General features: G+C 46.5%; 1 protein-coding gene across 1 annotated transcript in view; it reads left to right on the top strand.

The window, feature by feature from the left end:
• The first annotated feature begins 1191 nt into the window (after nt 1-1191).
• ACVR2A (activin A receptor type 2A) overlaps nt 1192-23018 on the top strand; it is a 54362-nt gene continuing 32535 nt past the window's right edge. The window contains exon 1 of the mRNA XM_084524085.1: nt 1192-2889. Within this exon, the coding sequence (XP_084380211.1) occupies nt 2835-2889 (55 nt within the window). The 5' untranslated portion in view covers nt 1192-2834. The remainder of the gene's footprint in view (nt 2890-23018) is intronic.

Consider the following 23018-nt stretch of genomic DNA (forward strand, 5'->3'; position numbering starts at 1 on the left):
GCCCTTATGCTTTCACACGTTGTTCAACAGATCTAAACGTAACATGTATTCCTTTTCACTCAGAAACAGGCAACATATTTTATGGTATCCATTTAAAAATTTGGGGGAAAAAGAAAGTAAGGATTTTCACAGAACTGCTGTCCTTAGGGGTAATACTGAGAGAGTGTTTTAGCTGGAGCGGCACCAATATACACACATCTTCCCCCAAAGGTGAGAAAAGTGGGATTTATTCACTCTTCTTGTTCTCTCATCACACAATGATAGGAAACAGAAGTTACTGCGATGTGGGGGGAGGCCGAGCAAGCTGCCAGCAGCAGGACGCAGCTAGTTCTGTGGGGAGAGCATCTCAAACACACAAATGCTGTAAGGTATGGTGTGTAGGTACACCTAACACACAGGTGCTGTGAAATATGGTGTGTAGGTACACCTAACACACATGTTGTTAGCCATGGTGTGTGAGTACACCTAACGCAAATGCTGTGAGGTATGGTGTGTAGGTACACCTAACAAACAAATGCTGTGGGATATGGTGTGTAGGTACACCTAACACAAATGTTGTTAGATACGGTGTGTGGGTACACCTAATGCAAGTGCATTAGTGGTGTGTAGGTACACCTAACATGCAAATGCTGTGAAATATGGTGTGTAGGTACACCTAACACACAGGTGCTTTGGGATACAGTGTGTAGGTACACCAAACACAGGTGCTGTGGGCTGTTGTGTGCTCACACCTCACACAAGCGCCATGAGGCGTGCTGTGCGCTCACACCATGATTTTGTGAACATACACAACCGGGGCACAACCGGGGCACAAGCAGCAGGTGCCTTCGGTGCCCTGCCCTCACACCTGGCGGCGGCAGCCCCGAGGAGCGCCCCAGAGCGCCCACCCCACGGCGAGCGCTGAGGGGCGCTGAGGGAGGCGGGCGGCGCCCCGCGGCCGCTCCCTGAGGCGGGGCGCGTCCGCGCGCAGGCGCGCAGGTAGGGGCGGGGCGAAGAGCAGGGGGAGGAGCGCGGTTGGGTGGGCGGGGTTGGGCGGGCGAGCTGGACGCCCTACGAGTGGCTCAGCGAGCTGTCAATCCTCGGCGGCGCGCGCGGGGCCGGCCTCGCGCGAGGGGCCCGGCGCGGCGGGGGGCTGGGAGGGGAAGGGGGGGGGGGAGGAGGAGAGGGAACAAAAACAATCGGCCGCGCGCCGCCATCTTGGGCCGGCTCCGCACGCCGCGCGGTGAATGGGTCGCTATGAGAGAGCCACAGGGGAGCGGCGGCAGCAGCAGCAGCAGCGCTCCGAGGGCTGCCCCGAGCTGCCGCCCGCCCTCGGCAGGCTCTAGAGGCCGCCCGCAGGGAGCCCCCGGGCTCGGCCTTTTTTTTTTTCCCTTCTCCTTCTCCTCCTCTTCTCGCTCCTCAGCCAGCCCCGAGCCGCGCTGCTGGGCCGCCAGAGTTGGGCTCCGCCGCGCCGCCGCCGCCCGGGAGCTGAGGGGGACGCGGCCGGGAGCGGGCCGGGGCCGGGGCCAGGGCTAGGGCAGGGCCCAGGGGAGCCCTCCCCGCTGCTCCGCGCCTCCCCGCTGAGCTCTTTTCTCCCCCCCTTTTTTTTTTTTTTAATAATTTTTAATTATTTTTTTTAATTATTTTTTTTTTTCCTCACACAATCCTGACCGGACACAGCCGCCGTTGTGGTAGGGCGAGGGGAGGAGGAGGAGGAGGAGGAGGAGAGGCGGCCGTGAGGGGTCGGCGGGCGGCAGGGACAGGGGGACAGGGCACGGACAGACGGACAGAGGGGGCCAGGACAGCGGGACAGGGCTGCCCCAGCCCCCTGTGCCCCCCCCTCAGCCCCTTTCCTCCCCCAGGAGCTTCCCCGGGACTCGCCGCCCTCCTCCCCGGCGGCCGGGCGCTGCCTGCTTTTCGCGGCGTGTTTTTAATTTAATTCTGTTTTTTTTTTTTTTTTTTTTTTTTTTCCCTTTCTCCTCGTTTAAATACCAAATACAGACCCCCCCCCTCCAGAGGGGGAGGAGGGGATGGAGGTGTCTTAGGAAAAAAAATCCCCAATTCCTCAGCCCCGGGCTGAAGGCCGGCCCGGAGGGGGGGCGATGAGCTCGGGCTGAGCTGTGGGGAGCCGGTGTCAGGGCTGGAGCCAGCCCCAGCCCTGCTGCTGCCCCTCAGCTGGTGCCACCCCAAGCCCTGGTGCTGCTGCTCCTTGGCACCCCCAGCACCCTCAGCACCACTGCCACCCAAGCCCAGCCTGGCCCACGTGCGGCCGCCGGCCTCCTCCCGCAGGACTCCCGACCCAGCTCTTCCTTGGAGGCTTTGGACGTTGGAAGGCGAAATGGAGCTGCTCTTCTTCTCCCAAACACTACACGTTGCGTAACGGGGAGCCAGGACGAAAGCCCCGACCCGGCTGCTGGTCTCGGTACGACTCCCGGCGCTCGGCACCCACCGGGGATGCTTCACGGAGCTTGATGCGGAACAGAGTTGGAGCCTCTTCAGAGACTTCGTCGTGTCCGGCGGCTTAATCGCTGACTTCTTTTTCTTAGTGGATTCGTAACATACTTTTATGAATTAAATTTTGCCACTGTTTGTACAGAAGCCAAATGACACGTGTGTTTTGAAACACGGTTCCAAATATATCCAGCCCTGAACCTGGATTCTCGCTAGAAAGAGCCGGAGGGAGATCGGCAGTCTCTGCATAAACCTGATTTTACTGTTTCGTGAACATTACCCTCTTTAGAGATGTTGCTGTAGATTGCTTTACAACTGTTCGGCGAGAAGGGGGATTTTCCAGCTTGCTGGACCCAGGAAACTGGATACTTAAAGTCACTTAAATGTTTTAACAGCATTGGAAAATGGGAGCTGCTACTAAGTTGGCGTTTGCTGTTTTTCTTATCTCTTGTTCTTCAGGTAAGTGAAAGTTGTTTTTGTCGCTTTAAATTTAAGGCTTTGGGGTCAGCACTGGAGAGCTGGAGGTGATTTTCTTGGTTAGGATGCGTCGGGAGAAATCACTTCTTCCGAAAGGCAAATGTTTGGGGATGGCGGTGACCGTGAAGGCAGCAGCTGTTCTCGTGGTGGTTCTTAAAAATGTCTAACGAGCACACTTCAGATGTGTGCAGCGCTTGGATTGCAGAGGAATCGTCAGCAGCAAACGTGGAGACATAACCACCTAGTGTCACATCTGGTAACCTGGCGATGCAATTATTAGTTTCATCTTCTTTTCTCCAAAATGAGGATAACCAAGCTGAAATACCTTCATTTAGAGCTCGTGTTCTGGAGCGTTCAGTGGTGGATGGCCACCTTCATTAATGCTTCGTTAATTTAGGATAGCCACTGTTGTGATACCAGCAAGGATGAGCTAATGCTAGCAGGGGGTGTGCGCACGTATAGGTGCGTGCAGAGAAAGAGGCTGAAAAGGCACGCTTTCAGTTTCAAAGCAGTGATTTGTAACACTTTCGTCTCGCTGTTCAATATTTCACTACTTTCGGGTGTGAAAGTTGGGTTTCAGATGCTGCCTGGTAGCCACCAAGCGTGGGGTGAGAGCTCCCCGCACGCTTCTTTAGGAGGAAAATCCTGGTAGCAACCAGTGGTTGGAGGGACCGCTGGTGTATTTCTACTCAGAGCTCATCAGTTTCACAAAAAACCTCCTGTGAGCAGTGTATCAGCCTTAATATTTGTTTAGATGGCAAACCTGCTACTTTTTGCTTACATTTCGAACTCTGTGTGTTTACACTTTTTTTGGCTTTCTTGGTTGGAAGGTGTACTTGTTGAGCAGCCCGAAAGCTGCCAGACAAGTACTCAGGTTTTGGATGTAACTGGTCTCGGGGAGCAATGAGATCTGTGTAACGATGGCTTTTAAAATTTCAGCGTTGTAATGTACAGGATTCTGCTGAACAGTACATTTTCCTGTGGTTAGTAAATGGATAGTCTAGTCTTCTGTCTGTAGTGTTATTGATCAATTCCGTGTGGGCTTAAATGTGCTGCGAAATGGCGATCGCTGCCAGAAATAACCCCCCCAGATCCTTTCTGTTTTAACCAGAGAAATTGCAGAACAGGTTAAGGACACAGCTCTTTTTTTTGGTCAGGGCACACCATTCATTGCTTTTGTGGAACAAAACATGATTCCTGACAGTTTTGTCCAGCCCTAGAAGACATCTTTCATGTTTCCCTTTACCTTCTTCTTAAGTAACTCAAATAACATTCCTCTTAAATCAGGAATATCCTCTGCAGGGAAACTTTTCTTTGCCTCAGTGACAGTTTCTGAAAGGCTTGGTGCCATCTGTTCTTCACGTCTCTCTCCCTTCCACATCCTTCTATTAAGATCCTTTTGCCTAGAGCATAGAATAGCGATCTTGTTGACATTGCTGTATTAAAAAGAGCTGTTAAGCAACAAAGCCTGGCTTTTCTTTAGGATTTCTTGCTCGTGTTGGTCTTGGTAAGACAAAGTGATTGTTTCTCTTGCCTGTGAAGATAGAAATCGTTGCTAAATGACCAAGGAACTGGCTGCAACTCAAGCTGCGATCCTCTTATTAGTGACATTGTTTTGGTGTTTGCTCCAGTGTTACACATGAAGTATTCCAGTATTTAATAATCATTAAACTGCTTTCTACTCTACTCAGAATGTTGGTTTCTGCAGTCCTGGTGTAGGTGTAAACATGAATAAATCCCAGGGAGCTGTTGTTGTTCCGATCACAATCGTGGGATTATGTAAGCTTTGAACGTGAAGTACGGGCACTTGGAGTAGTGCTTCTTCTGCCCACTGGGACTCGCTTGGGTTCAAAATCTAACATCATGATCGGAAAAATAAGTTTCCTGGGGACAAAAATCTCAAATTGCTTATGTGAGAGTGTTGGCTGGGGTGGAAGAACTGCAGGAGTTCAGGTGTGCAGGGATCTGGTTCCTCCTCCAGCTGCTTTGCTGTGTGTGTGTTGGGTGCTTGGGGCCCGGCTTCTGCCCTGACCTGTTTGCTGCAGCTATCTTCTGCGGTTGTTTCCCCAGCCCCTGAATACCTCTGCTCTTTAACTGGGTGAGAACGGGCTTGTTCTAGGTGGTGGGCGTGGAAGTGGGCTTCGGTTTGAAGGCATTTTATTTTATTAGCTATGAACTCTTACATGAAACACTGTGAATGGATTTCAGATGTATAGGAATGCCCAGGGAATTACATCTGATAATCATTGCTGAGAAAGTTTTAAATAGCACAGTCAGAAAGTGGAAATACTGCTAAAGAGCACCTGCATTACCTTCCTAGGCTTCATCCAGGTACCTACACATGCTGTAAGCGTGGCCGTAGGGTTGCACCTCTTTGTGCTAACTGAAGGGAGCCAGATGAACGTGCAGTGAGTAAACAAAGTGCCCCTGTGCACCGGTTCCCTGTGCATCCCCTCATATACTTTTCATATCTCTATATATTTTTGACTGTAGAAAAGCAACTCTGAACTAATCAAATATTCTCAAACAGCTGAATGTGCTTCCTGTGCCTCTGCTGAGGCAAGGCTGTAGGTGAGCTGGAAAGAAAACCAGTAAATAAAATGGTGTGTTCGTCGAGGAACGCTGCCCTTCGCATGCTGCCTGAGCTCTCCCCACCCCGAGGAAGCATGCTGCCGTGTCCTATCCTTCGTGATCACTGAGCTGTTCATTATGAACTTTGGAAATAGAGGGCTGTATGTGTGCCTCAGCAGCTTTCTCTGCTGTTTCGGACCGTACAGCCTGTGTATTGAACGTGCTGGGTGAGGTGGAAGCAGGGGGTTGTCCTTAACCCAGGTCTGCTGTTGTGGGTGCTCCGCTTGTGAATTCCTCACGGTTCTTTGTTGCTCTTTGTATCTCCCAAACCTCGTTTCCTCTGTCTGGGGGGCTGTCAGCGGAGCAGTTCACCCACTTGAAGTCTCCTCCAGGGAACCAGACTGCAGTTTGTTACAACTCTTGTAAGCTTGGTTCGTGCTGAAGGAAGCGCTTCAGAAACATCCTGCTCCTGTCCCCCCAACACCAGGTCAGCCTTGAGCCTCTCAGAGGGCCTTGAGCAATTTTTCTAGAGGAAATGACAAATCAGAGCTACCTTTGTAGCTTAAGTAGTATTTTCACTGCATGGGGAACATTTTATTCTTTGATTTTCCTTTTATTCTTCCTGCCTCACACCAGCTGTTACTAGGGGAAATTACTCCTTTCCTCAAACATCTAGATAGCACTACTGGAGCCGGAGATATTGCGACAGGCTCGGAAGCTGAGTGCTCAGGTACTCGGGAGGAATTGAGGGGTAGGAGCTGAGCCTTCCTTTGCTGAATTTTACTATTGTAATGTTTTTTTGACAGTCATTTCATTGTGAACTTCGCAGCACTTGAAAATCCTGCCCAAAGGTTAGCAGTAGTGCTTGTGGCGTTGTCCCTGCTGGTAGGTTCTCTGCAAGCCGTGCGTGAGTGCAGTTGGACTCTAACCTGATTGCAAGGCAGGGCAATAAAACACTTCAGACTTAGTACAACTCGTAAAACAAAGTCCTGCTCAAGATGCCTTTTTTTTTTTTTTTTTTTTTTTTAATCAGAGCGTGCTTTATTTTTGTATCAAGTGCGGGGTGTTCCCAACAACAACAGTTTGATGCTCCTGTTCAGAGCAGGACTTAGGTCTGCTTGATGCTGTTTCCAGGCGTGGATCCGTGTACGTGGATGTGAACGTAACACTGTTCAAAAGGTGTTGGGGCTCCAGCTTGATATTAGACCTTGAGTAACAGAATTATGATCTATAAACAATTCTGTATAATCTGCCAGTGCTTCACAATTTACAAACCCTTGCAAACACTTCCAGGTTATGAGAAATCCGTGTGATGGTGTTAGTGCTGTCTTGGAGCATATAAACATGGTTCTGGTAGAACTCCGCTTGGCAAATGGCTCAAGAGAGACGCTGCTGTCTTGGTTTTATTGACACGTTTATCCTTCAGATACAAATCTTGTGTTCATAGAAACGTAAATAAATAAGCTAATGCTTATTTAAAGCTAGGTGCTGTGTAAATGTGAGGGGAGGGGGAGAGGTTTATGTGTGAGGGAAAGGCTGCTTCATCTTAAATAGGGGTGCAAGAAAGTAATTATTGTAATAGTTCTCAGCTGATTTTAATGGATAGTATTTGAATGACTTTTTTCCTTATCTTGCTGCAATTTAGGGGCAAAAGCCCTTAGATTGACAAATTCAGATTGTAAGCAAGGATAGAAAAATAACTTTTTTTTTCCTGTTTAACTATAACAGTTCATTTTTATCGTATCCTGAGCTTTAGTTTAAGGTAGGGGAAAATAACAGCAACTCCACTATTTTTTATTCTCAATGATTTTACCTTCTCTTCCAGCCTTTACCTCTTACGCTGCTGGTTTTGATGGTGCCTGGCTTCCAACTCCCATAGCTTATTTCTCCTTGCAATTGGAATTCAGTTCTCTTTCAAGTTGTCATGCCAAGTTTGTATAGTCCCTAGATATCCTAAGAGATGGTAGTAACGTTTTTGTTACAGCACAGACAAATGAGATGGATACAATATGTAAAAGCACGTCGTTTGGAGACCTGTGATTCAGAGACTTAGCAAGTCCGTGATATTTATCCTTGGGAATTATCTAGAGAGTAATTGTTACAAGGCGGGCTGTAAAAAGATAGAGGTTGACAAGGAACTCGGTTGCAGGAAAGATTCCTTGGTGAAGGGGGATGCATTTCTACCACTTAATTAACAGAAAGCAGATTAATGCAAATGCCTGCTTTAGCTGGTTGGTGGAATCCATGGTCTGTTAGCTATCTGATGTTCCTGAAAATGAGAACTCTTTAAAAAAGATCAGGAAAATTGCAAATTTTACAGCCAAGTTCTTGTGTGATGAAATCTTAATGTGTTTTTGTTGCCTTGGTGCTTAAAATTCAGCACATCTTATTTCCTGTTATTTCCATATGGAAATTGAAGTGTTACTGGATGCCAGTGACTTTATGTGGCATCTCTTCTCTTCTCTCCCCTACAGTGTCTGGGTGGTGGTGGTGTTTTTTCTTAGAAACAGTTTGCAGCTACAGCGCCAAGCAGCAGAGCATATTTAGGCGTAATCCCACAGAGGATGAATATTTACTGCCATACTGTTTACAGTCATGTCTTTGTGGCTAGGACTCCCAAACGTATGTTAGATGCACCAAATACTTGAATCGTTCGTGGAAGGAGCAGAGGAGAAGGGTTTATCTGCTGCAGTGATTACTGCCAAGGCACCGTTCCTTAATGCTTCCCTGATAAAGTAGCTCTGCATGAGGAAGGTCAGCATTCGTGGATTTCTTCTGAATTGCCAGTAGGAACTGGAAGCAAGGAGTCTGGCTAGGAAAAAAAGGCAATTCGCTCGCTAACTGGAGGCATAAATCTTTGGTTATGTGGTTAGAGGTATTTGAAAAACACGTGGAAATGCAAGAAGCAGCTGTGGGAAGGCTGCCTCTTGCTGTGGCCAGGAGCAGTTTGAAGTAGCCCCGGTATTGTTATTAGGGTGGGATCTGCTGGGGCTGGGTGCTGGAGGTGTGAGGAACATCTTCGTGCCCACCTCTCCTTGGGGGCTGTCAAAAAAAGCTGGGTTATGTTAGTTTTGTGGAAGAATGCACATTCTGTTTTTGCTCTTTTTCTTAAATTCCGTTCCACAGTTCTACCAAATCCCATTTCTAGCCTCATGGTGAAGGAAGGATGAGCAGGGTGGCAGCCTTTAACTCTGCAGCTCTCTCTGTGATGGCCCTTGCAGTGCAGCGGGCTGCTGGTGCTTTCAGGTAGAAGCTCTGTTAGGGAGCAAATGAGCAAGGGATGTACTTCAGGGAGTATTGATGCCAGCCAAGGTGTGAGTGACAGCTGTGTAACCTAAAGACTTGGGGACTTCACAGTGCAGCACTAATTTCAGTGTTATTCTTGAGTTATTCACAGGGGTGGTTTGCTAGGAACTGTTAAACTTCACTGACTTGGCCTGCATGCCATGCTGAGTACCTTTAGTTGGAAAGAAGGCCACATGTCCTTGAAGTAATGGAAGTAGCTGCATCACCTTCCGTATTTCTGCAGAATCGTAGAATCATCCAGGCTGGAAAAGACCTCTGGGATCACCTAGTCCAATCTTTAACCTTTGACCAAGCCCACCACTAAACCACGCTAATAAATTCTACACCTACATGTTTCTTGAAGACCTCCAGGGCTGGTGCCTCAACCCATTCCCTGGGCAACCCATTTTGTCACTGCACAACCCCTTCAGTAAAGAAATTTCTCCTAATATCCAACCTGAACCTCCCCTGGTGTGACTTGAGGCCATTTCCCCTCCTATCACTGGTGATTTTGTTAAGGTATCATTTTGATTTTTTAAGGATTTGTACAAAGCTGGACTTAGGTGGTAATTCAATTGGAAATGCTATAATTGTAAAAGGAACCCCCTGCACACTCATAATGGTGATGGGCGTGTAAGAAGCTCCAAAATACACCAGGATGCTTTTTGCTTTTATTAGTGTTTCATTACACCAGGGAAATGTTGCCTCTAGTTAGTGAATTCAGCTGACTGAAGGGCAGGATGGTTGGGAAGACTCAGTGCTTTAAGGATGCTAGGTCTTGGGTGAAATTAAACAGAATATTTCTTAAATTATTTCATTTCCCTAGCTTTGAGCTGGTCAGCAGTTCGGCTGAAAACAAGCATTGCATTTTGCACTTAGAGGAGCCAGGTATCGCTCTGTAATCTCGTGCTGCTGTGTGCCCAAGTGAGGCTCCCCCAGCTGGGAAAATTCCACTGTCCCCAGCATGCTGACAGCAGGTGAGTTGCGTTCTGCTGGGTTAATGTTTAACTCGGATGCACTCAGAGGCTGATACCTGAGAAGTGACTTAAGACACCCAGTTTCAGTGAAAGGTTTTGTTTTCAGAAAATGTCTAATTTTATTTAAATGAGTCAGAATCTTTGCTCAGAATTCGGTTGCTTTTCTCTGGCTCTAATGCTCTGTTTTCCATTGCAAAGTGGCGTGCGCTCGGTGTAGTGTTGCCCTTTCACCAGGAAGGAGTTTCTTTTAACCTGCAGCTGCGTGGTTCCTTGTGCCAGGTGGAGTTGTAAGTTCGATGGGTACCTCCGTCCTTTTTAGAAATAGAAAAGGGGGGAAAAAAGGTGGCCAAAGCATTTATGGTATGACTTCTGTATCCAGCATCCCGCTCAAAGCAGCGCCTCGTCCACCGAACCTGCAGCTTTCTTTCTGGGGGTGCTGTGTCCCCGGGCCCTGCTCTTTGCCTTTGTCCCTGTTGCATTTCACAGGGCTTGTTCTGGGCCACCCCTGCGGGCTGCCGAGGGGACGTCGCTGCTGCCGAGCACCCATGGGTGCTGCGTGGGCCCTGGGGGCTGTCTCTGGGGTTTTGGTGTTTCACCTCCTGCTCCGGGTGCGTCTCTTTCACTCCAACCACATGCTGTAGCTGGACCTTGACCTTCATTTACTAGCTGGCGTAGCTGATTTTAAATTCACTGCAGCAGTTTCCTTCTGTGTGGTAGCTTCCAGCCTGATGGCGAGGAGGTGGCTTTTGGTAGGTGAAGCTGCGAAAGCACGACCTTATTTTTTGCTTTTTCAGGTCCCAAGTCTTTATCTCATCTAGATAACACCAATCTCTAGTCTCTAAATACCACCTAAGCGATAGCAGTGGCCTTTAGCTGGTCTGCTGTATTTTGAATGCTCAGATTTCAATATTAGCATTTAAGATGAATTCGAATCCGCCTTTAAAAGCCGTGTTTAAATATAACCGGTCGCTTTATCAGGCCTGCGAACACACCAAGCTTTCCTTCGAGGAACGGGAAAGTTGCACATAAACAGGGCCGGGGCTGAGTTTTGTTGCTCAGTTATGCTGTGAAGTGGATGAGACAAAATTAAACTTTGCAGTAACTGTTAATTTTAGACGGTTTTGGTAGTGTTTGTCAGGAGATGGTACAGATAGTTCTCTCCAGCTCAGAGCAATTACACGATGGAAGTTTTTTTTCTTCAAATATTTCCATGTTTCAGGGTTGAAAAAAAAAATGAGGCTGTGAAAGTTGTTACAGTTTTAAATTGCGTGCAGTTGTTTGAATCTGAGTACTTTTTATACGAAATTAGATCAGCTATTTTTCACTTCTTCATCAGGCTACTTTACAAGTAGCCTAGAGAAGACCGCTGCTTAAATATTTTGGTTTTAATCTGCTCTTTAAAGTGAGAAAGGCTGTTTTGGGAGTTATCCCTAGGTATTGCTGGACGTTGTTTAACACAAAGCCTGTCAAACTTCATTGAAACTGCGATCCTTTAGCGTGCAAATGGCCTGGCCCCGTGGCTTGGAAACGCTCTGGTGGATGGCAGTAAAGCAGAACTCGTTTCAGTTGGCTTTTGGCCAGTCCAAGCAGGAGTCGTGCTTCTGACAGGTTGAACTTAAACCCCCCTTTTTGTCCACTTTGTGAGATGGATAATTGTTCCTGCCCACTTCTGATTTTTAAACCTGATTTCATGACCTTTTAAATAAGATAGTTGCGGTGATTTAGAAAACATAAACCTGAATGCTGTACGGATACCTGGTGATGAGTGTTCAGGAGTTCTTGGCAAAGGGAGGGGATTTAGTTAGCCCTTGTCCTCTTGTGTCCCACCAGACTGTGAGGGCAGAAACTGTTCATACCTACCCTCCCCATCCTGTGCTTTTAAGTCTCGTCTACACAGAAGCTGTACAATACATAATTTGTGAAAAAAACTGATTTAAATCAGTAATCTTGCTCCTCGAGTTGGGAGCAGTTATGATCAGAAGGAGAATCATCTGTGGCATATCCTGAGGAGAACCATCTTCAGCAGCCTGTCAGGAGGATTCAGCTATAACAGATTCGGTTTGTGTGTTCTTTTTTCATCTCGAGCACTGAGAATATGTACCCGAAGTGCTAAATGGTGGTATTGATGTTACTCGAAGGATCTGCGAGAACAGGAATGGAATAATCCTTGGGTTTTATGTAATCGGTGATGAGTAAATGTTAGAATTTGGTGGAACATGCAATCCTACAGTTTTGGAAGGAGATTGCCTAATAGATTGTGATGAGCTTTTTTTAGTTGGGTGAGTGATTGATGGAGATCTTCTAGAACCTGCTTTGCCAATTATTCTGAAATCTAGTAATCCCAGAAGCTTTGCCCTCTCCATTATTGTAAATATTTTGGTTTTGGATGGTCTGTCATTTGCAATGAAACCAAGGTATCTGTGCAGAAAATCAATGTGTATTTTTCACTTCAGCCTAATCATCTTGTCCTTCAAATCCAAACTCACTTTCAGGATATTTACAAGCTGACGAAGTGTGTTTAGAGGAGCATGGCCAAACACGTTGACCAGCAGTTGGTTGTAGACTTGGAGAACTCTTGGAACATGGCTAATAACCTGCAGAACCCTTGGTGCAGATAAGTTGAGCCTCACGTGTCAGACTTTGCTTGTTCAGGCCGTCATTAGGCAGGATAGCCAAGCAGAAAAAGTCATTTGGAAGCAGAGGCTCGGTAATGGAATGAGTTGCAAAAGTAAGCCAACAGAGTAGATGCTTTTTAATTGCTCCTCCAGTAGTTCAGTCAGCTTTATAAAGCAGCTAATTAGGCTCTGCTTGTCCAAAAGGCTTATCCCAGTTGCTCCAATTGTCAGTGCTGACAGCCAGTATCTCTTCATGTAGCCGCTCAGGCTCATTTGTCCTTTTTTAATCAAAATCAGTTTTGGTATTTTTCTTCCCTCTGAGAAGACCATGTTGCTCAGTGTGGTACAGCGTTATATACGATAAGTTAAATCTTTGAAGTGTCATTACTAAGTTTCTATTGTGTGGCACTTCCAAATTGCATTCCTAGCTTTAGCTTCTCTGTTTGACGTAGCATCAAGACTTCAAGTTTTATATAATGAAAAACATTACACTGTAAGTCCTCTCGGTGTTGGAGTCCTGTGGTACTGTCAGCTTTGGTTTATGTAGGACAGGGACTGAAAACGGGTCGGAGGACTGGGAGAGTGACAGTTCCTCTTCCTCAGCCATGTACCTGCTCGGTGGCGGAGCACTTCGCTGTTGGTTCACCCCTCGTTGATCTCTGGCATTGTGCTGGGCTGATGAAATTCATTGAACCATCAGAAGTGACCTGGAAGAGTTGTAAGTGTGTAAGTGGCTTTCTGCAAGCAGTATGAAATGAGGGCCAGAGCTGGGGTAAAAGAGGAGTGTGGAAGGAGGGTAGGGTGAGGGCTGGCAGTGACCCGGCATGAATTGACCTAGGAAATGAACTGTTCAGGGACATGATGCCAGGGTTCAGTAGGGCTGGTCTCTGTACAGATTGGGCAAGAAAGGAAAAATGACAAAAATAATTATCTTTTTAATAACATGTCTTTAAAAAGACATGTAGCAGAGGGCAATGCTCCCACACTTCCAGAGCATCGCACACTGTTGGAGCTGGAGCCTGCATCTGGGGAACCGGAGCTAAAGGAACCAGTGATAAAATCCATTTCCATCTCCCTTGTTCACACCTAACAGTGAGGTAGGAGCTAAGGAAGAAGCACGGGCTCACGCAGTAAGCTGTAAAATCCAGTTACATCCCAAGTTTAGGCAAACTCTTCTGAAAGCCTAGCAGTGTCTGCTTTGTTGTCCTTGAATTTTGGCAACAAGTTGTCCTAGAAACATATCCTGAGCAGGCAGGTACAGACTTCATGTAAAAAGTCTGGTAAAGATCAGGTCCAAGCAAAGAGCAGAAAACACTCAAAGATCTCCAAAAGTTGGGGGAAAATACAGTAGAGGTCCTTAGAGTAACGCATCTCATTTGCTATGACTGAATGCACGCAGTTCAAAACACTAAGCCCAGTAATCACACTTAGAGAAGAACAGCTCATCTGGTGATTGATTTTTTTTCATGCCAGCTCAGCAGCCCTAACACTCAGCGAGTCCTCTCAGAATAAGGACAAGGAGATCCTGGCCGTAACCACCCAACGTGGGAGCATCTCCCAGCTTCCATAAGCGTGGGGCCACTCGGCAGAAGCAAGGTGCTGCTACTCTTCGATCCGGAGTGTCCTGGAGGCAGGTGATCAGGCATGCAGAGCAGCAGTAACTGAGCTGGCCAAAGCCATAAAGCAGGGAAATCTTTAGGCAGCAGGGTGCACATCCTGCAAGAAACAGGTGTGGCCCCATGAGAAGTCACAGATACTTGCAGTTCAGCTGCTCACCGAGGCTTCGAGGCAGCAACCTGAAGTGTTCAGCCTTCTGTTTCTCTGTCTTGGAGTATCACTGTCAGGCTTTTTTATGGCTGTTCAGCATCATGTGGCTTTTAACCTTCTCTAGAAGTCCACATGATGGCTTTTCCCATATTGTAACCCAAGTATCAGCAGCAGATGTAAGAGATAAATTAGCCTGTAGTAGCAGTGTTCTCGGTTTCTGAATAAAGCATGACTTGAAGTCCCAACCAACCCAAAACCAGCCTCCCTTTTAGGGAAGGATGAAGCTGATGTCCTTCAGAAAGTGTTTGTTGCTGGGGCTTTCTGGAATTGGGGGAGCTATGGATGATGCTGGCAAGGCCTGGAGGAAGGACAGGATAGTGGCACTGGAAGGACAGACAGACAAGGCACTGGTGAGATCCTTTTCCAAGCAGTCTCAGAACATTCAATGGGCAGGGAATGCTTTACCTCTTTACTTAATGGTCTTCAGCCAGCCTGGGACATGGAAACAGTCACTTTTATGCAGGAAAAGAGGCAGATTGATTGCAGGCTGCCAGAGAGATGCACCTACTGACAGAGGCTGAGACAAATGGCGATGTGTGACTGTAAATTTCCTTGGTCAAATAATTAGCCTAATGTGGAACCTGACTGCTCTGAGGCTGGTGAGGTGATGAATGCCTGGGCCCCCTTTTTCTGAGCTCTCAAACAGTAAGCTTTCAGGCACAACTGCCAGAGCTTTCACGCGTCTTCCCCTGGAGGGTGAACTCTTCTCTAGCATGTGCTTTCCCTCAAAAAAAAAAAAAAAAAAAAAAAAAAAACTCTTGATAATCTAAGGGGATGGCCTTAAGCTTGGAAATGAGGGAGTGGATGGAGCTATCAAGCCGAGGAGCTGTTGTTGGCAGGAGCTTGTGTTCGTGCTCTGGGTTGTGTGTTGATTTGCTCAGGGCAGCTCTCTGCAGGTGAGTCCCACGTTCCTCCATCTGAGGTACAGGGAACTCGGATCCCGAAGTTCATGGCGTGTAATTGCATTAGAGAGGGAATTTGGGGACCTTCATAGCAGTAATGGTTACGCTGCTGTGGCACTTCTCAGCCCCAGGCCCCACAGTGTTGGTCTGACCAGCAGCAGACCAGACTGGGATCGTTTGCTGACCTCCAGCAGAAAGGCTCCATCTCGGTATCTCCTCTGGCATTATTTGATCGTTTATGCAGAGAAACAAAGGTGGTCTGAATGTCACACCTGCCTTCCTGTTACCTCTCCAGTCAACACATTTGAGAGGGAGGGAGGTGTCGGTCTCTCCTTGGTGAAGAGTGCTAGGCAGAAGAGGAGTCGCTGTTAGCGCTCAGCTACTGATTTACCACGTATCTGTTGACTGTGCTGGCTAGCTGCAGGTAATCATTATCCTGTAAAACCAAAAATAAAATCCTAACCACTTCTGTTCTCATTCAGAGAGGCTGCTCTCCTGTCACTCATACCCAAGTGCCTAAGAAGCTGTCTCGCTAAGTACTCACCCGCTGCTGCAGAAGAAACAGCTTGAGCAGGCCAGGCAGGAGAGCTCTCCCGTAACCTTTCTGGCAGTTGTGAGGCTTTGATGTTCTTCTGGACTGCCAGGAGAATTTATTGCTGGGTGAATTCCTTACTGGAGACAAGAGAAACACCTGTTCCTGCCTGAACAGAAGAACTGCTCCATCAAAGAACATCTGGTGCTGTAAGCTCTTAAACTACTGTTTATGGCTTCCCTTTTTCTTCAAGGTACTTCTAACACAGCTTGGGAAGTGTAGCTCTCCTAGGAAGGTAAGGATCAGCGTGGCAGGGATTGCTGCCTACCTCCGAGGAAGCACTGCACTCGAAATGCATCCTCCTGCCCCTCAGAGCCTCTGTTTCCCTGTGAAGGAAACGCGTGCTCTTTGTTTTCTAAAACAAACACACCATCTAGGAACAGCAAGTTAAGCCTGTGTGTACACACACACACACACAAACCAATCCAAATTAAATGTAAACAAGCAGAAATCCGATAACTCCTAACTGCATTTAGGGGTGCTTTGGGGGCCAGGCACCGTGATAGCCTGGCTCTTGTTCCTGCTCAGCCTGCTGGCCAGCTGCTTCGCCTCGCTTCCAGAGAAGTGATCAGTGAAGATCCTTCGTGCAAAAAAAAAAGTAAAGTATTTATTAACTGTGGGTAATTAAACTTCAGAACTTGCTTTAGAGCGTACGGAAGTCAAAAATGATTCAGGGATGGACAAATTGATGGAGGGTGCTTTGTTCTGAGGTACTGAAACGTGGTCTTGGAGGCAGCCTCCAAATGAAGGAACTGCAGATCCCTGAGGACTTGGGTAATCCTCCAGGTAAAGCTGCCTGATGCTTTTGAAACATTCTCCTCCTCGCCTTGGGGTTCAGTTCCACCTCCCAACAGGGGCCATATAAATGGGGAATATTCCCCTCCTGCTGAAGGGGAGCAGTCATCCTCCTCATCCTCCTCTTCCTCCTCATCCTGCTGGCCTTGGGCTGGGCCCCGTGGCTGCAGCGGTTGTGTCAGCAGGCAGGGCCTTGTGCAAAGTTCACCCTGCCTCCCTTTGGGTGTTGGCAGGAGTTAAACTGTAGCTCGTGCTTCGGCTGTGGTGTCCCAGGTGGTGTTCAGAAGGGGCCTTTGGGGCATGGAGGGGACCGAGGGTGGAAGGAGGGCCAGAGCTGGGCAGCTCGCCTGTCCCGTGGGTGTGCTGTAGATCTTAGCGAGGTGATGGCTGAATGCTCTTCAGTTTCCACGTGTTTGAAGCATCCATCAGGATATCCAGCGCAGCGTGTGCTTGCTCTGAGCTTGCTTATTCAAGGTGAATTCAGTCACAGTGGCGGTGAAGACACCACAAACAATATGGGTAATCCAAGATAACTGCATCCTGGCTTCTGTTTTAGGTGCTCTCCCGTGTTGAACCCTCTGCTTCTGCTGGTTCTTTATTGCCGACGTTGTCTGAGTGAAATCAACTAGTTCCAGTCTCTGTGTAGTGACAGGATCTTCATCCTGTGCTGGTGTAACTCCTCAGGTCAAGGAGAAGCTCTGCTGCCAGCTTGGTTGAAGCTGTGGCTTATTTTCCCGAATGCCTTGGAACCAGAAACCCCTACAGTTACTTAGTATTAGCTCACGGTGTACTCCATAAAGAAATACTTATCTGCCTCCATCAGCGGTGGGTGGAATGCTATTTTTAAGGAAGTTTGAGAGAAATTATTATTTGCAAGCAGTGATGTAACTCCTACCATGGCTTAAGGTAGAGGCTGGGAAGTCCTACTCACTTTGTGCTTCCTAGAAGACAGCATTACTAGGCAGAATTATAATTTAACCTTTTTTTTATATTCCTTTATGCAGAATAACTCTAGAACTGTCTTTTTCCTCTCCAACTGGAAGTGTCTGATTTTCTGGTGACCTCTTACGAGTGCAGTTGAAGACCTCTTAGCAGATGATCTGCCTGGTAGATGCTCCCAGAAGTAAACCCATGGCATATACCTGCTGGTGTCTTTGTCCTCCAGTCTGTGATGCACAGGGGGAGTTTGTACAGAAAAGATGTTCAGGGAATCCTGCTCGAGACTTCAGCATGGAACTTGGTGTTTGAGGGCCAAGTTTAAGGCTCTGACCTGTCAAAGAGTGGAAGGAAGAGTTTTAACCTAGTGGTAACATTCATGTTCTGGCTTTTGCTGGGTGCTTGAATGAGAAGAATAAGGTCAAAATCATATCCTAAAGTGCCTTCAGGATTTCAGGTCAGGAGATGTCATTTCCTTAATTGTTACCTAAATTTAGAAGAGGAATTAACTTCTAGTAGCACTTCTGGTGCTTCCACCTGGAAGCCTTTGCTTGTGTCGTGGTGTTTTTCTTCCGCCATATACATGGCTGATTCAGACATGGATTTCTATTTTTCCATTTTCCATTTTTTCCCAAAAGTAGTCTGTCACATTTTAATTATTGAGTTTTTCTAATTAAAATTAGGCACGGTGAGAACTTCTCCAGCCAGAGCCAGTTCCGTGTTCTTGAAGATGAATTCTGAGCTCTCAGAGAGCCTCAGCACTGCGTACAATTTCCTGCTTTACTTGAATACTTCTCTTTTTCCTGACGTTGTGGTGGTGGAGCACATCGATAGGCAAGTGCAGCAGCTGAGCAGGATGAGATTGCCTCGGTGTGGTGCTGTGAGGAGGCCGGGAGAAGTAACAGCATCCCTCCTGGCTCTCTGTTCTGCACGCCCATTGCACGTGCCGCTCAGATCTGCTGTTCTTGCTGCTTCTTGCCCCCTGGCAGCCTTGCAGGACGTCCTGCTGACTGTCAGCTCCTCCAGGGGAAGGGCTGAACTCAACCCACAGCGTATTAGGATGTTTCTCAGAGCACCCTGTTCTGAGAAGATAGGTAATTCTTCAAATAGATCAGGGGCAGATGAGCTGTAGCTCTCCAGAAATGCTGCAGAGCTTCAGGCTGCTGCTGCACATGCAGGAAGAATAAAGCTCCAATGCTTGCGATTTCCCTTTGAGATGTCAACTGCTTTAGTGTGAGAGCACGCTCCTGGAGTACCGGTGAGGTTACTGCTGGGAAAAGTCCAGTTTGAAGCTTTGACTTTGGAAATAAATAGGCAAATGGGGGAAGGATTTAGAAAACGCTCCAAGAATAACATTTTCCTCTACAAACCTTGTTATTGAGGGGCTAAGAACTCTCGATCTGAAGCAAAACATTTAAGAAGCAGCGTGATGACCAGCAGGTATCTACAAGGAGAAGAAGGGGTTTCTGGCATTTAAAGTGTTAGAAGCTATAAATACTAAAAATCAGCATTTTCAGTTGATCTGAAAGCAGTGGAGATCACAGACAGTGTCTATTTTTAACAGAGAAATTTAAGACTTGAGATTTTGAGTAAAACTCATAAATTTTGAATTGGTTGCTGTGCTATATTCGATTTCCCTGGGGTGTGTGGTTGTTTAAAAAGTTGAGCTTGGTTGCAGTTCCTTGTTCCTCTGGGTTTAAAGTGTTGTAGATCTTCCCAGCTGTTGTCGCAGATTGATAATCTGATGCCTTTTTTTTTTTTTTGTGGACAGGGCTCTGCCAAGCTCTTGTTGAAAGGCAGGTAATCTGTTCGGCTCCAAAAAGTTTGAGCTCGCATAATTAAGCTGGAGACTGGCCTGCAAGATTAAAGGGAGTTTTCTAGGTAGCACTAATAAGAATTTCCTAGCACTTTTGATGACAAATACTGGCCTTAATGGAAGGATAATTGGAGCAGGGAGTATGGGAAAATGCTGGCAGAAGGAAAAACTTTGATGCAAGGCCCTAAAGAAAAGAAATGAAATGGTTGTGAGTGAGTGTACGAAACCATGAGTGAGAATGGACCAGAATGTAGGCAGAGTAACATGAAGGTGCTCAAGGATTATTTTTGTATTAAGGGATCTGTATCAAACCACATAGATTTCTTGTGTATAAATGCACCGCCTCCCTGATTTTTAGCTCCCCTTGTAGTTGTATCAGCAAGCTGATCTTTTTTTATAGGAAAAATCAAAAAGGAGCCGAGCTGATTATCCATATTCCCAGATTGTTTCCCAAAGCTAGTTCAGAAAGCTGTGCATAGAAACCATCTTACACTTTATTGCTGCCTGCTGAGTTACGGTCCTAACTGCAGGAGAGCAAATGAGAACTCGCTTCAATATTTGGAGAATTCCCTTTCTCTGCCAGCAGTGTGAAAACAGCTCTGCTGCTGCTCACGAAGTTCCCTTCCCAACACTTCTCTCCTGTCCGCCCCCATACCCCTTATCCAGGGAGCCATGCGAGGGTATTTCGGATTGCCTTCGCATATTTCAAAGTCAGTGTAACAGCTTTGTAATCAGTGATAAATATCTAATTTAAAGCTAATTAAAAATGCTTGTCATATGTAAGCATATGATGTTTAAGTAAAAGTTGTTGCTGCTTGCTTGGGAGGTGATAAGATTGGAGACTAAATGTGATTAATGCTCTCTGCAGATGTTGCTTTATATGCTTAGGCTTTCAGAAGTAGAGCAGTCTAGACTGTCTGTCTGCATTCTCCTCCAGCTTTGATCTTGATTAAAACCGGTTGTATCACATTTATCATCTGCCTTTTTGGAACACCAGAGTATCTTAACTGTTCTTGTATGGATGTATGTTCATGTAGAAAGATACGGGGTATCTCTGGCTGAGGACGGTAAACTTACATACTCGGATAGGTCCAGCAGATAGCAAAACCAGATGTTTTTATCCTGAAAGTCTTGAAACTGTCATTGCCTGATTTCAGATCCAGCCAGTGCTGACCACAGCATTCGGTGGGCAGGGAGTGCATCGGGTCAGGGCTCCGAGCGTGGGCTTCCCCCGGTGGGTCGGGGTTCAGAGCTGGGTGGTGCCTGCTGGGGTCCTGGTACCCCGGTGCTCTCTGATACCCGCTTTGTTGTGCCAAAACACAGGTTTTTTTCCTAACCACTGCCCACAGGAGGCTGAACCCAGCAGCTTTGGGCTGTACAGGTGAGGGAGTGGAGCTGTGCAGTGCCTGGGATGGGGCAGGACAGTGGCACACTCCTCTCACGTTTCTGCTGCTGTTGTAGGATGGCCAGCTCTTCACCTCTGCATGTTCTCTACCTGGAAAAGTTGTTTTTTGTTTGTTTGTTTGTTTTCCCCAAGATTTAGATCATTTAACTTCCCAGGCGGTTCTCTTCTGTTTGTTTTCTGTGCTTATTTATCGAGGGAAGTACAGGACCGAGGTGGGAACTTGGTATCTTTGTCGTATGGGGAAGTTTGAAATGAATCCTCATAATAAATAAACTGATAAATAATTTGATGGTCAGTTAGTAAAACATTTGGGGTAGTTCCATTAAATATTAAAGCAGCTGGGGTTTATTTTTGCATTACAACCTTTGTTGTTGCCACCGAGAGCTTTATGTAAGGCTGTTGGTTGCAGCTGGCTACGAAATGCCTGCGTGTTGTAACTTCTAGACCACGGTGGTGGCTTAAATCTACTCCAGGAGCATGGCTCCGTTACAATTCGCTTTTCAAGTGCACCAGATGAATGGAGAAGTAGCTGGGTAATGAGGGAAATAATCCTTAACCCTTTTAACCCATAAGACTCCTGTAAGAACACGGCAGGAGGCACTGAGTTGTGCACTGCTCTGGACTTTGCTATTAACCATTTTTTTCTCAATCTTGAACTATAAAATGCTAAAACTCCTCAGGATTTGTTGCATCATCTGCAGTGACATACGATTATTTAAAATCCTGTAGCAAGATGTGATATTTGCACATTATATCCTAAATATTAAAATAATTTGTATGCTGTTTTCCTGGTAGTCAGCTGGACTCTTCCAGGGAGCGTAGTTCTTCCGCAGGCAGGCGTGCTCAGCTATAGGAGGCTTTTCTGGGACACGACTGCACGAAGGAAGGTGAGCAGAGGCAGCAGGATAGGTGCAGGGGATGCCATCAGGAGCCAGGTAGGTGAAGAAGAAGCCGACCTGCTCAGCCCCACTTCGGAGGGGCAGGAGAGGATTTCCTCCCTACCCATCCGGGGCTGCGGGGTGTTGCTGCGACTCAGGAGTCCCCCAAAAGCTCAAAGCAAGAAGATTGCAGCTGACGTAACGATCAGGGGAAAATTAATTAAAAGATTTGAATACGAGTCTGGCGCAGCAAATCTCCATTTCCCCCTATTTTAAAAGCATTACCCAGCGCTTAATTGGTTTACCGGCTGAACCGGAGCTGCCGTTCCAACGTGGGTAGCTCTGTAGCTGAGAACTCTGCGGGGCTCTCGGATGCAGACCAACCTTTCTGAGAGTAATTTCGTAATGAAACTCTGGTAATTTACCTTAATACTCCGAATTAACGTATTGAAAAGTGAATACTAAAAATTTTATGCAACGTTTTGTGACAAATGGATTTTTAAGGCTTTCTTAGGAAGTTAAATGAAGCAAAACTGGCTTAATTGAACGCTTTCCTTAAGTCATTTTTCATTAATTTGCATGCCATAAACCTCTTCAGATAGCTTAGGATTATTGTACCGTGTCAGGTATGTGCTGTACAGTCAGGGTGTGTATTACCAAAATTCACCTCGCTCCTGTGTCATCAAACATGATTTGCTAAAACAAATCCAATAGCAAGGATTTTTTTATGTGATTTTTCAATACTTTTCATCACAGGCACACAGTGAAGTGTGGTCCTGTTGACTGCAGTTTTACGAAGCATATGTACGTGGTTCTGAAAGAAAGTTTAATTTATCTCAATAATTAAATGTTCAGATTTTTGAAGCCTTTATAACACACCTCCAGTACCTTCATACTTGAAGATGATTCCAACAATAATCACAAATTTCTCAAAGGTATTAGTTTGAGGGGAATTACCAACTTCTGTTGGTCAGCCACAGTCATAAATAGAAAAAGAAAAGACCACAGCATTCTTCCTGAGTTGGATTTTTTCTAAATTTCTTGATATTATTAAATTAATCTTTAAAAGAACTTCATTTTGGTCCCTTGTAGGGAGATAATTTCCAGGTGACTAGAATTTTATCAGTACTCACTCAAAAGGGGGTGATTCCATCCTGATCTATTTTTTCCACCGTGCAGGTTAAGTGACAGTGATACAGAAGCATTTTTCCGTTGGTGGCAGCATCATGCCAATCTTCATCCCCGTTTGGTATTTCTTTTTGAGAAAACCTTCTGGAGACACTAATACTTCTTTCTGCCACTCTAGCAGGGCCAAGCCTAGAAGCACGTGCAGTCAGGTTTTCGGTTTAGGTTTCTTAGTTTTAGATTTTAGGAACTTTGATACATTTCTTTGGTATTAACTCATGTTTTACTGAGTTCTGAGGATTTTTCCAGATGTCTGCTTGCCTTGCTTGAATGTCAAGCAGCATTAGAAGAAGTTGGTGGTGGTCTTGTTTTGCTTTTTTTTCGTTA

The sequence above is a fragment of the Aythya ferina genome (assembly GCF_964211825.1).
Source record: "Aythya ferina genome assembly, chromosome: 6".
In the NCBI taxonomy this organism is placed as follows: Eukaryota; Metazoa; Chordata; class Aves; order Anseriformes; family Anatidae; genus Aythya; species Aythya ferina.